The 20033-nt window shown below is 33.2% G+C and overlaps 1 protein-coding gene across 1 annotated transcript in view; it reads right to left on the bottom strand.

Annotated features, from left to right (window-relative positions):
* The window catches only part of LOC108904229 (aromatic-L-amino-acid decarboxylase-like), a 42114-nt gene that overhangs the window by 17496 nt on the left and 4585 nt on the right, over positions 1–20033 (bottom strand). Inside the window, exons 4-6 of the mRNA XM_018706694.1 lie at positions 15028–15264; positions 2460–2735; positions 1060–1323 (exon numbers count right to left, since the gene is read on the bottom strand). Of these exons, the coding sequence (XP_018562210.1) occupies positions 1060–1323; positions 2460–2735; positions 15028–15264 (777 nt within the window). The remainder of the gene's footprint in view (positions 1–1059; positions 1324–2459; positions 2736–15027; positions 15265–20033) is intronic.

Raw genomic sequence — 20033 nt, forward strand, 5'->3', positions numbered from 1 at the left:
TTGACCAAAAAATATAATATTTGCTACTGCTACTACCTCATAACACATAGTAGCATTCAATGAAGAAAAGTAATTGCGTTGATATGTTGGATTTCACACTAATCAGGAGTGGGATTTCAAAAAAGTGGAGATGTAACAAATAAGAAATAAGAGTTTTATTTTGCGAAGCATGAAAGAAATCATCCTTTCATAATGTCTACAGATTAGAAGACCAGTCTCTGCCAGTAGTGCAAATCAGTAAATGCACCAATAGGCATCGAGTAGCTTTAAAATGGCATATACTTTGTTGGTTATATCTCATCCATCATCTGCTTACATGTGATTATACTTAACCGCAGATCAGAGAGTGTAACAATCAGAAGTGGGATTTCAGTCTTGAAGTTGCAGCAAATGAGCTAGTGGAAATAGTTAAATATTAACTACAAATTTGAAACAAATAAAATTAAAGTGGAATCACAAATAACCCAACAGTTGACCAAAAAGTATTTGCAGATAATACCATTACGACCTTGCATTGACACTCAAAAACAGACCAAACTCAAACAAAGGGAACATTGGATGTGCCTTCACAGAAGAGAACAAATGAATAACTATGATTAGGGCTCGGGACTCTTTGGAAAACGCACCCAATGATTAAGAGAAATAAATATGTTTCTTTGTTAACTGTAACCAATAAATCAGAGAAAGATAATCAAAAATAAGTTCTAAAAAGCTTGAAGATGCATGAAGAAGTACCTATAAATATATGCTAAAAATTAACCCAAAATAAAGAAACTGATAATCGGAAGTGAGATAATGACAAATCAGAAGTGGGATCATAAACAACTTTAGTATAATTTTAAAATTGTAAGTCTCCATCAGTACAGAACAAACAAAGTCACCCCAGATAGCTTTGAATCGTTGCTTCATCATTAACTGGTAGTGTAAATGATTCTTAGTTTGCTTGATTGAATGGATCAACTACATTATTTTTATTGTTATCCTGCTGATGAAGAACAGCGACCCACAATTTAAAATATTTTCCAAATCCCAGTTTGTTTTAATTTTTTGGTTTCTTACCTTGACCTCGTTGCAAATTTCGAATCGCCTGTCCTTAATGACGTGCTCCTCGAACCTCTGCGCAAGCCTGATGTGGTGCCTTATGTACTTTTTCAACCCCGATATGCCGTAACTCCTCAGGACGAACCATAGCTTCAAAGACCTAAACCTCCTACTTAGTGGCACACCCCAATGTCTGTAATCTATGGTGGCGTCGGAATAGCCATGCTGGAGGTACAAGGGATCAACCACCAGGGCTGAAGTTAGTCGGAGACGATCCCTCACCTACAAATTTTTTCCCATTTGTCTTAGAAAAGTAAAGAGCTTTTCAAATCGCATTATTAATACAAACCCTTATTAAAATTAACTGATCCAAATTCGGAGATCCAGTTGGCTATTTATAGACAGTGATTGAAACTAAAGCTATTGGCGTGTCTGTCTAAAGGTGATGAACACGAAATCAGTGGAAAACCAATTAAAAATGATGTAATATCTATTATTTGTCTAACAATCTGTCCGTTTGATCTATGAACAGCGCTGTCGGAATCCAACAGCGTGTATTGTGATTTGATCAAATTAAATCCAATTTAAAAGAGACATTTAATAATGTAAGTCGTTAGGATAATTGAATATATCGATGAGATTCCATTATGTTGTTGAGTGGCTATTTCTTTCAATAACCTCTCAATATGAACACTTCAGTGTAATTAGTTTTAATTACAATTGTGTTAGACATCTGTTATAAGTGGTTCGCTGTCGTTTGGACAAAAAAGACAGTTAATATGTCCTCCATGACAATGTTCCTTAGCTATTGGAATTTAAACATATTTGGATTTGGTGATTTTAGCACCAAGTGCCAATCGGGACAATTTAAAAGAATCAGCAAAGTTAACCGAAATTATATTCACTTTCCTGTAGCTTTGGTCGTTTTGAAAGTTTGTTATTTCTTTGTTGCGTTAAATATATTAAATGTTCGTTTTTCCAAGCCACACTATGAGCGTCTCATAATCTGAGAATATTGCGCAAACAACTACTCTGCCGACTATAGCTCCGATCAGCATTGATAAGATAATTCGTCAGCCGAACCCAGTCTACCGATGAATAAATCAGCTATTCTTTGTTAAACTTGTTCATCAAGTGGCGACAATATCTACAAAATAGCAGATTGTTTCCTGTCAGTTTTGGTCGTTTGAAGGCCTAAGCATTGCGTTCATAGATGTGGCATTATTACATCTCATTTATACTTCCTCCATCTCTACAGTTAAGCCACCAATAGTCGCTGGATCATTTGTCAGTTGTACCAATATATTCGAAACCGGTATATGTCTGGTGGTTTCGACTAACGAATGATCCTAGCAGTTTCCTCGATTTCAAAATCGTTTCGTCTAGTGCAATTTGCAGCAGATGATGCCGCTACTTACCCACATGGTGGAGCAGTCGAAGTTGGTCAGCATCCACTTGTTTTGATTGGTATTGAAGGAATCAGCATACTCTATTCCAGAGAGTAAGTACTTCAGTTCCGGACAAATGAAAGAGTTACCGGCGTAGGCGCCGTCGACGTGTAGCCAGATGCAGGGGAATTTTTGGCAGACGGGCCCGATTTCGGGGAGATTGTCAAAGGAACAGCAGGAAGTTGTACCTAGAGTGGTGGAGACGAAGAATGGGATGAGACCCATCGTTTCATCCTCTTCCATAGCCTAATTCAGAGGATACAGCATCATTTTTTTAAATGACATATATTTAAGACAGATATTAATTTTTTTCGAAATTTAGGGCCCCACTTTGGGGAGCTAATAACTCCTCAGATGTACAACTTTGTATATAGGTAAGTTTGGTTAAATTACAATATTTTAGACACCCCTACATGCACCTGCCCTGTGTCGGCTCTTCTGCGGGACACCCTGTATGTTAGTTAAGAAATAAACAAATATCTAAAAATATTTCAACATTTAATATTACAGAGTGTTCCCAGATCGCCAAATAGTGGTATCAATAACAAACTTTTGAGTGTTAATTTGATATTTTGTGTAACGATTTTGTTTAGTTAAAAAATAATTAATTGTTAGGTATTGTATTTCTATTTCCGTAAATAATTTTACTCTGTAAGGGTAAAATCTTTTCCGTGTAAAATACATTTCAATAAAAAATTTGTTCAGGGTTAAAATTTGTGTTCCAAATTTGGAAGAGGAGAATCAAATTTTGCCGCCTAAATCTACTTTTTTGTACATTTGAAAAAAATCAAGTTTTTTAAATAACGATTAATTTTTGTGAAATAAAATATACAAATTTTTCATCTTTTCAATATTATGTATGGATACATTACGTTGTATACAGTGTCGATTTTTGAATTTAATTTACTATTTTTTCAAATAATAGTTTAATATACAGAGTGACCTATGTTCGAGTAATGACGTCATCACAATTTTTTTTAAATGGAACACCCCCCTTTTTTCCAATTTTCGGATTGCCCTAACTGAGCTGATTCCAAAAATATACCACAAGTCGCTTCTAATTGTTACAGGGAGGACAATAATACCCAAATTATTTACAAATACTAAATTTATTTACAAATAAATAAACGTACTAAAAATTGAATCAAATCACCACATATCATTTTAAAATGTCATTATTTTTTGCTATAATTTCTTTGATGCTTTTTTAATTTTATCTGCCTGATAGAACGTGCTCCTATATTTCTTGCAGGCAATCATTTTTAAATGGTTTGTTAAGATTGTACAAGTAAATCAATTTTGAATGATTCTTCCTTAAAATACTGAGTATTTTTGAATTAATTAAAAAACATGATTCTAAGTGAAACCGAACGGATTGAAATTCTTATGATGATCGGATATGGTGATAGAATTCGAACTCATGAGGAGTTTGTGTTTTGTTTAATGAAATTCATCCCAATCGTCCACCAATAAATCGATCCACGGTTAGCCGAACTGAAGCAAAGTTTCGAAATCATGGTCATGTTAAAGATATGCCCAGATCTGGCCGACCGACTGTAGATGAAGAAGTGCAGTTATAAGCCCTTTTGACCATTCATGAAAACCCGCAATCCAGTCTGAGAGTCGTAGCAGATAATTTAGGAATGAGTGAAAGTACATTGAGTAGACTTCTTCACAGAAACAAGTATCATCCCTACAAAGTTCACTTAGTACAAGAATTATGTGACGATGATTTCGACAGACGCACAAAATTTTGCGGAATGATGATGGAAGAATGTCAGGCAGATCCGGATTTTGTGAAACGCATAATTTTCTCCGACGAGGCGTCGTTTTATTCAATAAACGGAATTGTCGGTACTGGTCAGATCGCAATCCACATTGGATGATGGAAGCACACAGTCAGCATCCCCAAATGGTCAATGTTTGGGCCGGAATTGTTGGTAATCGAATTTTGGGGCCGTATTTCTTCGAAGGAAATTTAGATGGTGCAAGATAATTGGAATTTCTGCAGTTCCATTTAGTTCCTTCCTTGAGTGTTCTATTTCCAAATGAAGAAGATCCAGATTTGCCCAATGAAACCATTTGGTTTCAGCAAGATGGTGCTCCACCGCACTATGCCAGCGCTGTTCGCCGCTATTTAGATGACGTGTTTCCTCATCGGTGGATTGGCAGAAGAGGACCTAAGGAATGGCCCGCCAGATCACCAGATTTAACACCGCTCGACTTTTAGGGGTTATGTAAAATGCAAAATATACGTCAATAAACCAAACAGTATTAACGATCTGAAGGAACGAATTCGGCAAGAAGTTTGAGCGATCCCGCCTGAAGTCATTGGTACAGCAAGAATTTACTTCCCGTCTGGCCCATTGTTTGGCAGTAAATGGTCAACAATTTGAACATTTAATTTAGGTGTTTCTGGTGATTTGATTCAATTTTTAGTACGTTTATTTATTTATAAATAAATTTAGTATTTGTAAATAATTTGGGTATTGTTGTCCTCCCTGTAACAATTAGAAGCAACTTGTGGTATATTTTTGGAATCAGCTCAGTTAGGGCAATCCGAAAATTGGAAAAAAAGGGGGTGTTCCATTTAAAAAAAATTTGATGACGTTATTACTCGAACATAGGTCACCCTGTATATTAAATTATTATTTGAAAAAATAGTAAATTAAATTAAAAAATCGACCTGTTTCGGGAATTTTTAATAATTTCTTTTGTTTACCTAATAATGAATTTGTGCACGACTTTAGGGGGACACTGTATAAAATGCTTCTAGAAAAGTGAATATTTTGAAACGACAGTATCAAAATTGCCTTAAAATGCAGAAATGTCTGATAATATTTGTAATTATGTAATTAATATTCATCTAAAATAAAAATTAAAAATGAAATGTCTAAATATTAATATAAAAAACATACCTGACATAGAAAAATTGCTAAATAATTTTGTTATATTAATATTTGGACATAAATATAATTTTTATTTTTGCTATCAAAGAATATATGACCTCATTTGATTATAATTTTAGAAAAATTTTTAGAATCAGTTTTATTTAATTCGTTTATATTGTTAGTGGTGTCCAATTTTTTTTGTTAATTATCCACACCATCAATAATATTGAATATTATAGAAATAATTAAAACTTAAAGCTTAATAGTTCAATTAAAATAAATTGCTATTGATTATTTATTAACCACTTTTCATGTTTCCATTAAAATTAGCGGAATAATTAGTCTTAACTAATTATTGTTTTTTTATTGATAACCAGGATTTTTACATTTGCAACACGTGTAACGCGGTCCTTTTTCGTTGTCTAAATTTACTGATTCTAGCAACATTTTTTTTCCGGCATTATTGTATTTATTTTGTAATACTGGATAGTTATTTTATCGAAATTACCATAAAAAATCCGCTAAAAAGGCTTCCACAATTTGATTTGAGTATTTTATTTGTAGTTTTCTTTTCATTAATTTTGAATTTTTTATACTTAGATCCGCACAAAATAATGACTTAAATAGGTGTGTAAATATAAGGACATCCCTCAACTTTTTAAACTGAAATGTGATAAGTGCTTTTTAAATGTTATTAATAAAAGCTTTAATTTTAATTTTATTATATCAAAACTTTCTGACAGTTATATCAAAGAAGTGAAGACATTTTAAGGTTTCATAGACGACACAACTTAATTAAAAATAAGGGATCAATTAAAATACAAGACAATTTAATTAGAATTGTATAAATTCAAGTCAGTTGGATTGAGCAATATGCAACCAGTAATACAAATACCTAATCTTCTAAGCTACAAATGCTCTTCTTTATTTATTCGTATGTATATTTTTTTTAAATATTTTTCATTTAACTCGCATTAGAAGTCTTTTTTTTTAATCATCAGTCCCCTATTGGGGGACCTAATTATAGAATAAAAATTTTACCGATGTTTCAATTTCTATACACCCAGAAATGTAAATAATATAAACTTTATCTGAAACCTACTAAAAATAAAATTTGCTTTATATCTTAAGATACGATAATTCTATCATTTTAAAACTAATTTCACTGAATTTTTAGAAAGCAAAATAAAAACAAACTTGAATAATTTACAACATCGCAGCGTTGTTCCGAAGTCATGTAATTTGTAGTGAAATACAATGTAATTCAAATCCACCGCATCATACCAGCAGATTTATATCGCTTTTAATTAAAGTAATGCTGCGATTTTCTTTATTTTTACAGAAAACATGCCATGTTTTCATTAACTCCCATGACTGGCGCCTTAATATAAGACGAAGAAAATTCATATACGAGCGTAAGGCCGAAAACGACCAAATATTTCTCCGTCCTAACACAGAACATAATAGATAGCAGAGCTGGGCAAAATACTTTAAAAATGTGTTTAAAATACAAATTACAAAATACTAGTACAAAAGTATTTTAAAATACTTAAAAACAAAATACTTCTTTGGAAAAGTATTTTAAATATAAATTACTCAGTATTTTAAGTATATTGAATATTAAATAGTACCGGGTGTTTCAAAGTTGAAGTGACAAAAGCTTAGGAGAGATTCCGCTCAGCAAAATACGTAAAAAAGTTCACATGAACATGGGCCCGTAAGTCCGTCGTTTCCGAGATACAGGGTGCTAATTTTTTTAAAATTGAGTTTTTTATAAAAACGTTTTAGCCAATTTGAATGAAATTTTTACGGTTTATTAAAACCATTTTTATACATCAATTAGATTTTTCAGAGGCGTACCCAACGAGAAAGTCGTTTTTTTTTTGTAGAAAATAATATCACCTTGTAGTTTTTTAGAGGTCTTTATGTAATCTTCAGATAAACCCATTAAAAATAGTACATTTATGTCTCTTGACTCTTTTTGGTGTTTCGCTTCGTTTTTATTTTATTTATCTTTTCTACAAATGACTTGCTCGATGGGTACACCCCTGAAAATTCTGGATCAAATTTAATCGGTCCAGTTAATGTATGATAATCGTTTTAATAAACCGTAAAAATTTCATCCAAATCGGCTAAAGCGGTTTTTTTTAGAAAACTTAATTTAAAAAAAAAATTACACCCTGTATCTTGGAAACAGAGCACTTGCGGACCCATGTTCATATGAACTTTTTTTCATATTCTGCTGAGCGGAATCTCCCCTAGGTTTTTGTCACTTCAACTCTGAAACACCCGGTATATTGAAATTATTCATTAACTGTATTTAAAATATTTTTGAGAAATATTAAATCTGAAACTCTTAAGAAGTGACTTTAAAAAAATTATATGTGCAAGGCAAGCCCGATTTCAAGATGAAAACATTTAAAAAACTAGACATGAGTGGCATTTTCATTTGGATTACTGAGATGCAGAATATTTAATTCAAACTCAAGAGTATTTAAATTACTTTTAAAAGATTTTAAATACTTTTTTAAAATACAAAATACTTTATTAAAGTAGGTACTTATTTGAAATACAAAATATTTTTGGGGTTATAACAAAAGTATTTTAATTACAAATATTTTATATTTAAAATACTAGGTATTTGGTATTTTTTTTTGTCAAAATACTTCCAGCTCAGATAGATAGCTATTTTATTCTCATCATTATTAATTACTATCGGAATAATCACTTCTGATTAAAACTTGATTGTAGAACTGCATACTTACGGAAAATGATGCTTAGTTTTAAGTTAAACACTTGGTATTTCAAAAATGCTCTTGATATTTCCAGATAGGTTTTTTTTAGACAATCTTCAAATTTGTAGATATGGATAATAAAATAATTAAGATTCTGAAAATTTTTTATCACAAAAGAAAAGGAATTGTTTATTTTCTGAATCTATGTTATAATATTTGAATTTGAAATTTTATTTCACTTGTGTCATTGAGTTTTTTTACTCAAATAAAAAAAAATAGGATAATCATTAAATATCAGTTAGCACACTAATTTGCTGACAGTTACAGATTTCTGCACGGACTTTTTATGTAGAAATCTATAAATCCAGTGATTCCGTATCCTCCGGTAGAGGTCGCTACGGTCTCTTCGATAATGTGCTCATTTAACATGTTTTTTTAAGTTCATATTCAGAAAGTACACATAGTACTTGATTGATGAGGAAAAAATAAGAATTATTTTTTAGTAACTTCTCCTACAAAGTAATTAATGGAAACGGAGAGCGGAAAAACGCACGTGACGTCATACCGTACGTTGGCGACTAGCCCACATACTTGGCTAGATCTCACATACATTAATTATTATGGCCCCTTTTCTTGCGTAATGATGTAACTAAATGTTGTCCTTTCCACTAGATACAAATAGTAAACGCGAAAAACAAATGCATAGGTGGCGCAATTGTGACCCGCAATTTGTCCCGTTCTTGTCCTAGTGTATAGCACGAATAAGTGTTTTTATGTTATAATTTAGTTCTTATTAACCCTACAGATTCCATATTTGCACCAGAAGAGTACACTTTTAAACCCATATATTCAGAAATGTAATTTTTCAAAAAAATTGACTTATTTATACCTGTTTTGAGTATTCAACTGAAATGCGTCATAGTTTAATAAAAATAACCCTTAACTTAACTTTTCGCACAAAGATTTCTTTAATTAATTTTTTATTTCACAGGTGAGTGGGAAAATACCAATAAACAGAGAAAAATAGATATTATTTTGGTATAACAGATATTAACTTGATTATGTTTGTCAGTTTAGTGAATGAATCTGGCAACACTAAATAGACCAGGCGGGATCTGTTTTGGTGTAGATGTTTTATCGCTAATTTTTGCTTTAATGGCCCCAAAATGATATAACAAAATATAATTTTACTATGCGCGCGCTTCAAAACGTGTGCTAAACTTATTATTAAACAAATAGTGAAAAAATTGGAAAAAATTCCATTCAACACAGTTCAAAAACTATTCATTTTAGAGAACAATTGAAGAGGAAAAAAAAGAGTCGGAATTAAATATTTAAAAAAAAATACAACATTATCGCAAATATAGCAAAAACAACAAAGTAAGTGAAACAAATTACAATATCTGCAATTTTTTTAAAAGTACATAGGTAGAATCTTCGTACTTGGTCAAAAAACTCCTTTTGATGTAATAAAACATCACACCAATTTTCGTTAAAATCGGTCCTATAGTCTTCGAGTAATACAGATTTTTGAAAAAAAATTTAAACTTTTGCAAATTTAACTGAGCTTAAATTAAGACTTCTAGATACTCTTAATAATTTTATCACATAAAAAAGGGCACTCAAACTTTAAAATGCGTTCAGAAAAATTGAAATCCGTTAATTAGGAGAGCCGTGGTAATTGTAAAGATATGAGTAATTTTTGCGCTTATAAACAAATAGAATAACTTTATAAATTCATTATAATTATTATTTTTTAAATTATGCTTTTAAAGTACTCGGAAAGGCGCTTCTTAAAAAAAAAACGTGGTGATTCGTTAACTGGTTCCAGAGTTATAGTCGATCAAAGTTGATCAGCATTTGTGGCGTAAATACGAGGTCTAGAGGGCTGTTTTTTAAACAAATACCTTTGTCATTCCGAGTACTTTCCGGGAGTGAATTTGCAAAACTTGCGCTCTTGTGCAACCCATATAAAATATCGATTAAAACTATTGGACAGAACATGAAATTCACGAAAAATTTATGGGAGGTAGTGGTAGGGGGAGTCTATTACGAGACTTACAATACACAAACGCTACACAGACAATTAGACAAAACTCGGAGAAACGATTTGACGTAGCCGCTAGACATGACAATCCCCTCCTCAGGCAAGCCGTTGACTACGTACCCGACGTGACCGACAAACACAAAAGACCTAGACACCAACTTTTTGACACTGGGTGACCACCCCAATGACCCTCCCCCCTGCCCGCTAACCTTTTCTGTTTCAGAGACAGCCAGGATCAAGAAACGAAGACAACGACACACATACACACCCCCCATACCCTCCTTAACCCTCCCCTCCCGCGCTAGCCTAAGGGCCACCTTAGCAAAGCGCATCCCTACCCAACCATACCACACATAAACATGACACTACCCCCGGGGTTTACACAGACGAGCCGGCGAAGCAAGAAGAGCGCCAGAAGAAAGGGCCCTATCCGGCGGGGCCCAGCCAGGACAAAAGGAGGTCCCACAAAGCGCCTACAACGGCCGCATTTGCGGTCGGGGTAGACGACGGATGGGGCCCACCTACGAAGGCTGTCCAGGCCTACACGAGATGAGGCAGGATAAAGAGGGATAATTTCCCTCGATCCCAAATCATTGAGGCCAATTTCTAGCCATAGAATAATGGCGCGGTAGGGGGAGTCAAGAGCTCGGCTACTCCGACCGACTCGAAATTGAAATCGCGCGATCAAAATAGCGGCGCGCTTAAAAATTTTGATTATCTCGGCTTCTAAAGGTCCGATTTTGATGTATTTTTTAAATCGATGTCTCGCGAGCTGAGAAGTCCAAATATCGCATTTTCAAATGCGAATTATTGTTAATTATCGACCTATTAACGTTTAAAGATATAAACAATTACCATGGTTCTCCTAATTATCGGATTTCAATTTTTCTGGACGCATTTTAAAGCCTGAGTGCCCATTTTTATGTGATAAAATTTTCAAGTATCTAGAAGTCTTAATTTAGGCTCGGTTAAATTTGCAAAAATTTCATTTTTTTTTCAAAAATTGAATTGCAAAATTATTACTCGAAAACTATCGGACCGATTTTAACGAAAATTGGTGTGATGTTTTATTATATCAAAAAGATTTTTTTGTCCAAGTATGAAGATCCTACCTATATTGTAATTTTTTTCGCTTTTTTTGTTGTATTTGCTATATTTGCAATAATTATGTTATATTTTTTTATTTGAAAATAGGTAGGTATATAATGTGTAATTTAATTACGAATCTTTTTTTCCTCTTCAATTTTTCTCTAAAATGAATAGTTTTTGAACTGTGTTGGAAAAAGAGGAAAAAAAATTGAATTTTTTTCAATTTTTTCAATATTTGTTTAATAATAAGTTTAGCACACGTTTTTGAAGCGCGTGCATAGTGAAATTATGTTTTGTTATATCATTTTGAAGCCATTAAATCAAAAATTAGCAATACAATACAAATATATTCAACTATACAGGGTGTTCCACTTTTCGTGGCCAGACACCAACTTTGGAATGGAAACACACATTTTTTATATTTTTTTCTGTAAATCTTGTAAATCTGGAATATTAGTTTGGTAAATACTTGTCAATAAACAGTTACCATGAGTTTTACTAATTGTTCTATTATCTATTTACTAATTCTTATTTAGAGTAATTCATTTCACAATTATTACTGTCGCTTTTCTATTAAACCTTATGGGAATCGAAAGTTTTCCATATTATCCTTTGACAGGAGCCTACTACGTTATTTTACATATGTATAAGCTATTTGTAAACTTCGCATTTTTTCATAAAAAATGAGATTTCATGAAAAACTAATGGATTTTGGTATGGGAGCAGGTATAGCAAAGTTGTAGGGAATTAAATCCCTATGTATGCATCTCATGGTATGAAAATATACAGGGCGTTGCATTTAAAAAAGTCGAAATTTTTCAATTTTTCAATTGTCAATTTTGACATGATATTTTGGTCACCCTGTATAACGCAGGCCAGTTTTTGGAGCATGATTCGGAAGAGTCATCCTTACTAAACATCTGATAAAAAAATGGGTTTAGTAGCTAGTAATATAACCTGTCAGTATCTATCAGAAAATGTAAGCAACCAATATCGACTAGAAAAACCTTTCAAGAGAGATATCTCAAAAACTGTGAATATTTGAATAGAACTATTCTACACAAAGTACCCTTTATTTTTGATGTAGAATCCGAAAAAAATATAAAAAATGTGTGTTTCCATTTAAAAAACCAAAGTTGGTGTCTGGCCAGGAAAAGTGGAACACCCTGTATAGTTGAATATATTTTTAATTTGTACATTCCGAGAAATGTGACAACACAGTAATAAAAAAAATTCATATATTCCTCATTTTAACATAGATATTGGACTTTCCCGCACTAGTGGGACACGCTGTATAAAACATCCATACATGAGTGTTTTGAGACAGATCTCGCTTGGTCTAAAAGGAATTGCTTCTAAAAATGCGAAACTGCTATATAGTAGGATCATATTCGATGCAAAGTAATAAATCATTGGCTGTCAAGGGAACCAATGAAGTACGCTTTTAAGGGTTTTACAAATTGAATAATTTCTTTATACATTATGAAGGGACGAGGGGATCAGTTCAGGTCTGGCACCCTTGTTCCTACAAAAATTCCTTTATTCTCATAAACTATTTATTTTAAATGTAATTTATTATAAATCCAATTTGTTTCCTAAATTCCACATATGTACTACATTTTACCTCTGTACGCGCCACTGTTGTTTACTTGTTTTTTGGAAGCGTTCTCTAATTGACGGCAAAGCTCGCCAGGCATTTGACGTATAACCGACCAGTTCGTACACTCGATGCACCTGGGCGACTACAGCTACTACCAGAACACAGTGCGTATGCAGCGGTATTTCAGATTTTACATTGAATTTCATTTTAAATTTGAAATGATTTATCTTACGCCTCCTAAAAATGATGACACGATTTTCCTTTGATAAAAGACCGACAACTTTTTGCTCTACTTTGCATCGAATACGATCCTACTATAGTGGCGCTGAAGCGAGAATTTAGCCAATTTAAAACCAAAATTGATACAGTTGGCGCAGAATTTGAAATTGTCTTGACGTCACAATGCATATCTGAATTTTTTAGGACTTAAATATGGCCTATGACCTATGCTGCCCTGTTAAGCCATAAAGTCGTAACTGTCAAATAGTTGATTTTGAGATAATTAACATTTTCTCTAGTCTAATTTGCCGTGAAGACTATTACATTCAGAAAAGATATTTTTATTATATAATACTAATTTTTACTTGCAGATTTTGTTTTTTCACTTTATTTTGTTGTGCATACAGCCCGAGTATGATATTTGACACATACGAAATTTTCTGTTAATAATGATGAAAATTGAAACTATGAGAAAAGTAGTATCTACAATAAATTTCAATTGTTCATTAATTGTTATTTACCTATTACTATCAATTTTTAACTGATATTGTTTCTTACAATTTGTGCAAGATGCTTTGATTTGATATTTACTCTTACTGGTCTTGATTTTAATTTGATTTCGTTCAAATTTACTTAGAGCGTATTTTTTTCTTTTGCGTAATTCGCCTTTTTTAGTAAATTCGGCATTGCTTGCAGAGAACCAGATATTTTCAAAATTTCGTCCATAATGCCCTTTACTACTTCTGAAAAACATTCATTAGAAACACGCAATATAATATTGCTCAAAATATTAACTTTTGATTTTTTTCTCCATTATACACTCTCTACAAAAACTCTTCCTTATATAACGATGCGTTGTTTATGACCTTTATTTTTGTTTTTACATTTGTAATATCTTTAAAACTTTTACAATTACTACTACTACTACTACTACTATCACTAGCCCTATCCATTTCTTCCATATCTGGCTCATATTCGCTGCTACTACTATCTATCATCCTCCCGCTGCCTTTTTGAATAATTCAACTTTTTTAAAAAATCGATTTTCTCAGCAAGTTGCTTGTTCAGAGCAAGAGCAACCATAACTTTACCCCGTTTACTCATATTGGAAATTGTTTGAAATTCTTAACTGTAACGAAAAAAAAAAGATACTGACCATTTACCATGTTTTTTAAGTTTTAGGTTATGTTTGATAATATGCATAATTAGATTAACAGGAACAAAAAATGTAATTACTTACTAAATAAACAACTCCGGGGATACGTTATAATAAATATTACTACCTCACCCTTTAACAGTCTAGAATGAATGAGACTAATTAAAAACTGAAAAATTTTCACAGCAAATCACTGTTTATCTGCCAGCTAGTTACAAACTGAATCTGACAGGTGGTAGATATTATTTTGTAGATGGCGCAGTTGTACAGTTGTTAGTACAGTCACTAAATTACAGTCACTAGATAACATATGTTATCCAGTGACTGTAGATATGTTATTTAGTGACTGTATAGTGACTGTAGTTGTTAGACGAATTGGTCGTATCTGTGTGATAAATATTACAGATACGACTTTTTATTCTAACATTTTCAGATACGACTTTATTTCTAACAAAGGCATGGAAATTGTAGATACGACATTCACATTTTGAGGTATATAGCCTATAATAATAACAAATTCGTCATTTTTTCTTAACAAAATGATAAAATTGATGTCGTGGAGTATTAGTAACCCTGTACTTGAAATTGGGGATTATTGCAGTTACGACTTTATGGCTTAACAGGGCAGTATGGCATTTCAACCTATTTTTAGATTTTGACGTAGTGAAAGAGTTTGCACTCTTTCAATTCGGAACGCTTTACTGTATTATGTGTTTGATGGAAAATACCACGGAAATTATATAGGGGGGAAAATTCAAGTATGTTTACCGAGAATTTATTACAATCAAAGCAGACACGTACCATCATGAGGGTCTTTCCTCTTAAGGAAGACTTCTCATCCGGTTCCAATATTCTCAGCTTGACAAAACATATCATAGCGGCCTTCTCCACGCAGGAGTGCGCCTCTTTGGAACAATACGCCATTAATTTCGACAAAAGTACCCCCTCCTCCACGAAGGGGTGCTGTTGTTTCAGTCTTTTCAGTGCTTGAGCCCTGGCGGCCAGCATCGAAACCAGCACGCACTCGCTGGCCGAGGTCTGAAAAGTGTTTTTATCGATTATTATTTTTTCATACGAATTTGTCATTGCAAAAAATAAAATGAGCTGCAAATACTAATGAATTAATGAACAGTATTTACCATGCAATTATTAAATAAATAAATAAACTTTAAATAAAATACAGGCTGTTACAAATTCGCTTCTCACTACAGGGATTTTGGAAACGGTAAGAGGTACGAAGTAGCTTAAACGGGGGCAAAGTTGCGTAATCGGGGGACCAACATTATGCCTCTAAAAAATCAAGACTAACATGATTAGTTTTCGAAATATTTGAAAAAAAAACGAAATTTTGGAAATCCGTTTTTGCTTAATTTCAGCCTTGTTTGAGGTGGTATTGAAAAAAGAACAACACTTTCTCATGGCCACTTCTTGCTCTCTATCGAATAACATAATCAATTTTTGTATGTAACGTTTCGTCTCTCCAGGACCATCATCAACTTCATTTTTTTAAATATGAACCTAAAATTTTTATTAAATTTTTTGCAAGCCTTCATGACCCCCAATACTGTACTGCCTCAGCCCGTACCAGATTCAGACGTTTTGTCTCGAAAAATTCATCTTCAGCGTATTCGTTCCAAATTTATCTAAATTTTTTCTTTGTTTATTGAATTATCGTACACTGTAAGTATCGTTAGACCCTGTGAAATACATCTAGTTATTTAAACTATTACCACCACGCGTTACAATGAAACATTTATTATTATTAACTATTACCATCGCTTGGTCATATACAGGGTGTCCCAAAAGTGACGCCCGTCCTTATGGGTTTTGATTGAGGGGACAAAAACAAATAGAAAATCAAGAGTGGAAAATTTTCCGATTGTTTTTCTTTGCTGAGTTATTCAAAAAATAATTAAAAAACTAAAAATAAACATTTGGGCTGGGTTATTAAAAATTTATGTAGTTCAAAGCTGTATTTGCTGTAGCTGTATGTTTTTAAATGAAAACTTACCATTGCCATTGCTACATGACGTTCCGTTAGCAGTTAGACTAAATTATTGGTTTCAACATGATGGAGCTCCATCACATTATGGTTTACGAATATAAAATTATCTGAATCAAAGCTTCCGAGACAGATGGATTGGAAGAAGTGGACCATGGCCTGCTGGATCACCAGATCTGAATCCCCTAGATTTTTCTTTTGGGGTTATTTAAAAGAAAAGATTTATAGTCCGTATATACACTGCTGTCGCGTTAATAGACCAAGAGATGCTACAAAGAGTTCATACTTTAATGTTGAATCGTGATGAGCTTTGTCTTGAAGTAGAAGGCAACTTATTTGAACACCTTTTGTAAAAACAATTTCTATTATTTAAGTCCATTATGGTTTTAGTTTATGTTTTATTATAAAAAAATGTTTTTCTCTAACCTTTTCAGGTTAAAATAATTCCTTACACCCAGGTACAACCGACAATCGAAAACTATACTTATCTACTATTGGTTATAAATTATACGTCTTGGTTCCCATAAGCACAGACCTCAGTTTTGAGACAAAAAAAATGGATTTTCACTTTTTTAGTTTTTTTAATACTTTTTCGAATAACTCAACAACGGAAAACAATCGGAAAATTTTCCACTCTTGATTTTCAATTTGTTTTTGTCCCCTTAATCAAATCCTAGAAGGACGGGCGCCACTTTTGGGACACCCTGTATAACTCAATAAATTGTTGCGTCAAAATTAAAACATTATTACAATTTTAATTTTATTATGACAAATTAATTCTTAAAAATTAGGTTAAGGTTAAAAATGACGATCAGCATAATATTATCGGAATTTATTATATCTGTAACCGCAACTGTGAAAGAGCATGTCAGATGTATTTGTATGAATATCCCGAAAAAAATAGATCGGAATTTGTTTGAATTTTGAGCACTCGACAAGCCTAGAAATAATTATTGACACGGGAATAAAACTCTAATGTTTTATTTTAATGCGTGGTGGTAATAGTTTAAATAACTAGATGGATTTCACAGAGTCTAACCCTATTAGAGTTACAAAAATTTAGATAAATTTGGAACGAATACACTGAAGATGAATTTTTCGAGACAAAACGTCTGAATCTGGTTCGCCCTGAGGCAGTACAGTATTGGGGGTCATGAAGGCTTGCAAAAAAACTAATAAAACTTCTAATTTAAAAAAATGAAGTTGATGATGGTCCTGGAGAAACGAAACGTTACATATTAATTATGCCATTCGATAGAGGGCAAAAAGTGGCCACACGAGAAAGTGTTCTTTTTTCAATATCACCTCAAATAAGGCTGAAATTAAACAAAAACGGATTTCCACGGTTTTTTGAAATATTTCGAAAACTAATCATGTTAGCCTTGATTTTTTAGATGCATAATGTTGGTTCCCTGATTACACAAATTTGCCCCCATTTAAGCTACCCTAAGATCCCTGTAGTCAGAAGCGAATTTGTAACAGCCTGTGTATTCTACTCTTCTTAACATCATCATAACATCACTTTGAGCAAAGACCAAAGTTGTAACATAACTTTGAACAAAGACTAACGCAAAATTCAGCGGCGATAACCTATTTAATACCTATGAATATTCATAATATGCTTATTAAACTTCCCTTGTTTGTGAAACAAAATGTGATGTGGTTTCAAATCCGCAAAATTCGATATGCCCTGGAGATTTAGAAAAATCGGTTATAATTCACCAATGAAGTGCCCCATTTCTACACGGTGTCCCACGCATTGCAACATCTTCTTCGAGAAGCACTTTCAAAAAAAAAACTTTTTGACAAAAGTTGTAGGGTTCTGAGGGAAACGTTCGATGGTGATTTCAAAGGCCAACTTGGATTTTTAGATATGATAAATATTTCTTACACTGGAAGCGGACAATTTTGCGCTCCGATATGTCTTTATGTTATGGGTCAAAGTGACCCTATAGGGTTATTTTAGGTTCAAATAAGCTTCTTAATAACATTTTGCGGTATTTTTACGACGAAAGATTTATGGTTTGATGGATCATACGATGATGACTTTGACCATGACCTAGAGGTCAAGCTTGAAAATTCTTTGAAGGTCAAATCAACTTAGGAAAAAGGAGAACCCTATTTGCAGCCCCAGGCAAAATCGTTATGGTCCAGTCAATCAGAGCAAGATCGATATAACCCGACCAATCAAGGCAAGGTCACTCGTAACTTGATTTGACCTTCAAAGAACCTTCAAGCTTGACCTCTAGGTTATGGTCAAGGTCTTCATCGTATGACCCTTCAAACCATAAAACTTTCAACCAAAATCCTTCCGTCGTAAGTGCTTTTCCGAAAAATATCGGAAAATCTCATTCAGAACTATATTTGACCCTTTAGGGTCGCTTTAACCCGTAATATAAAGACATATCTGAACGTCAAATTTTCCGCTCTATCTATTTCCGGTGTTAGAAATATATCTTTAATATCTAAAAATCCATGTTGAAAGTAATCAGATTTATCTAAATTCCCAAGGCTTATGGGATTCTACGAATTTTAGATCAAGGCATATTTCTCAAACTAACAGCTTGGATCTCAGGAGATCAGCCATACCAACATATTTTATCTTTTTTTAAAGGATCATTTCATCTATCAGGTGTCTTTATCCAAAGTGATATTACAGCTGTTAGAAATACCAACAGGATACTCTTCTTTGAATGTTTGTAACATCAATTAATAATTTAAATAGGTACATCAGGTACACAAAATTCATTTAGCCCTGAAGCGCGCAGGTCGAAAAGAGAGCCCACTTCATTTAGAATGAGATGAAAATGCAGGCAGCAGGAAACCCATAATTCCCCACTCGACCACTTCCTACCGTCAGAAATGAAATGAATTTGGTTTACCTGTATGTATTTTTTCATAACTATTATTTGGATACATTATTTTTCCTTTCATATAATTCTTTTGTTAACATCAGTGGCGGCACGTGAAGGAGGACTCTCAGACTCCGCCCCCCAGATATTTTCAAACTATAAACTTAAAATAATGTATTTATTTAAATCAATAAGAAATCTAAATATCATATCATAGCATATCTCTTGGATGTTAGGTTGGTTGCATAAAGTGCATGTACTCCGTGAACGTAGCTCAGATTAATGCCATCTGCCATCTATGATCGTACCAAAGACTTATGTTTAACCGCGCGCGCAATCCCCAGTCCATCGCGGACGGTGAAATCGTAGTCCACCGTGCAAGCATATTTTTACATATGATTGGACAAATTGGCACGTGGAGGGGTAGGCGGCGATAGGCTCGTGCGCTTTATTTTGGGACTCAATGTGGCAGTATCCCGTATCACTGCAGTGTAGTTATACGTGTTTTGTTTTTGGTTTGGCGCTTTTTAAGACATTATATTTTATAAGTTTAAGTTTAAAATGAGGGTTCGTGAAATAAAAAAACTTGTTATTAGTAATTTAAGTTTAGAGGAAAAAGTCGAATTGAAAAATAACGGACGTCCAACGCCAGTGTTGAATTTAGTTCAGGTACAGAAAGAGTGCAAAAGTAGGCCGGCTTTTATTCGCAAATTTGATAAAAACATTTATGATAAGACCCTGTGGTTGTGTGGTTGTGACCAAACAAATAGATTTTTTTGTTTTGTATGTTTATTGTTTGGAGGAGGCGAAGAAAACTGGACGAAAACTGGAGTTTCTGACTTGAAACATTTAGAAATTAAAATTAAGAAACATGAAAATTCTCCTAAACACAAAAATAAGTTGGTGAGTTTTTTACTTTTAGGAAGAGTAAATATTGCTTCTTGTTTAAATAG

This window comes from Anoplophora glabripennis, unplaced genomic scaffold, assembly GCF_000390285.2.
Source record: "Anoplophora glabripennis isolate ALB-LARVAE unplaced genomic scaffold, Agla_2.0 scaffold46, whole genome shotgun sequence".
Taxonomy (NCBI): domain Eukaryota; kingdom Metazoa; phylum Arthropoda; class Insecta; order Coleoptera; family Cerambycidae; genus Anoplophora; species Anoplophora glabripennis.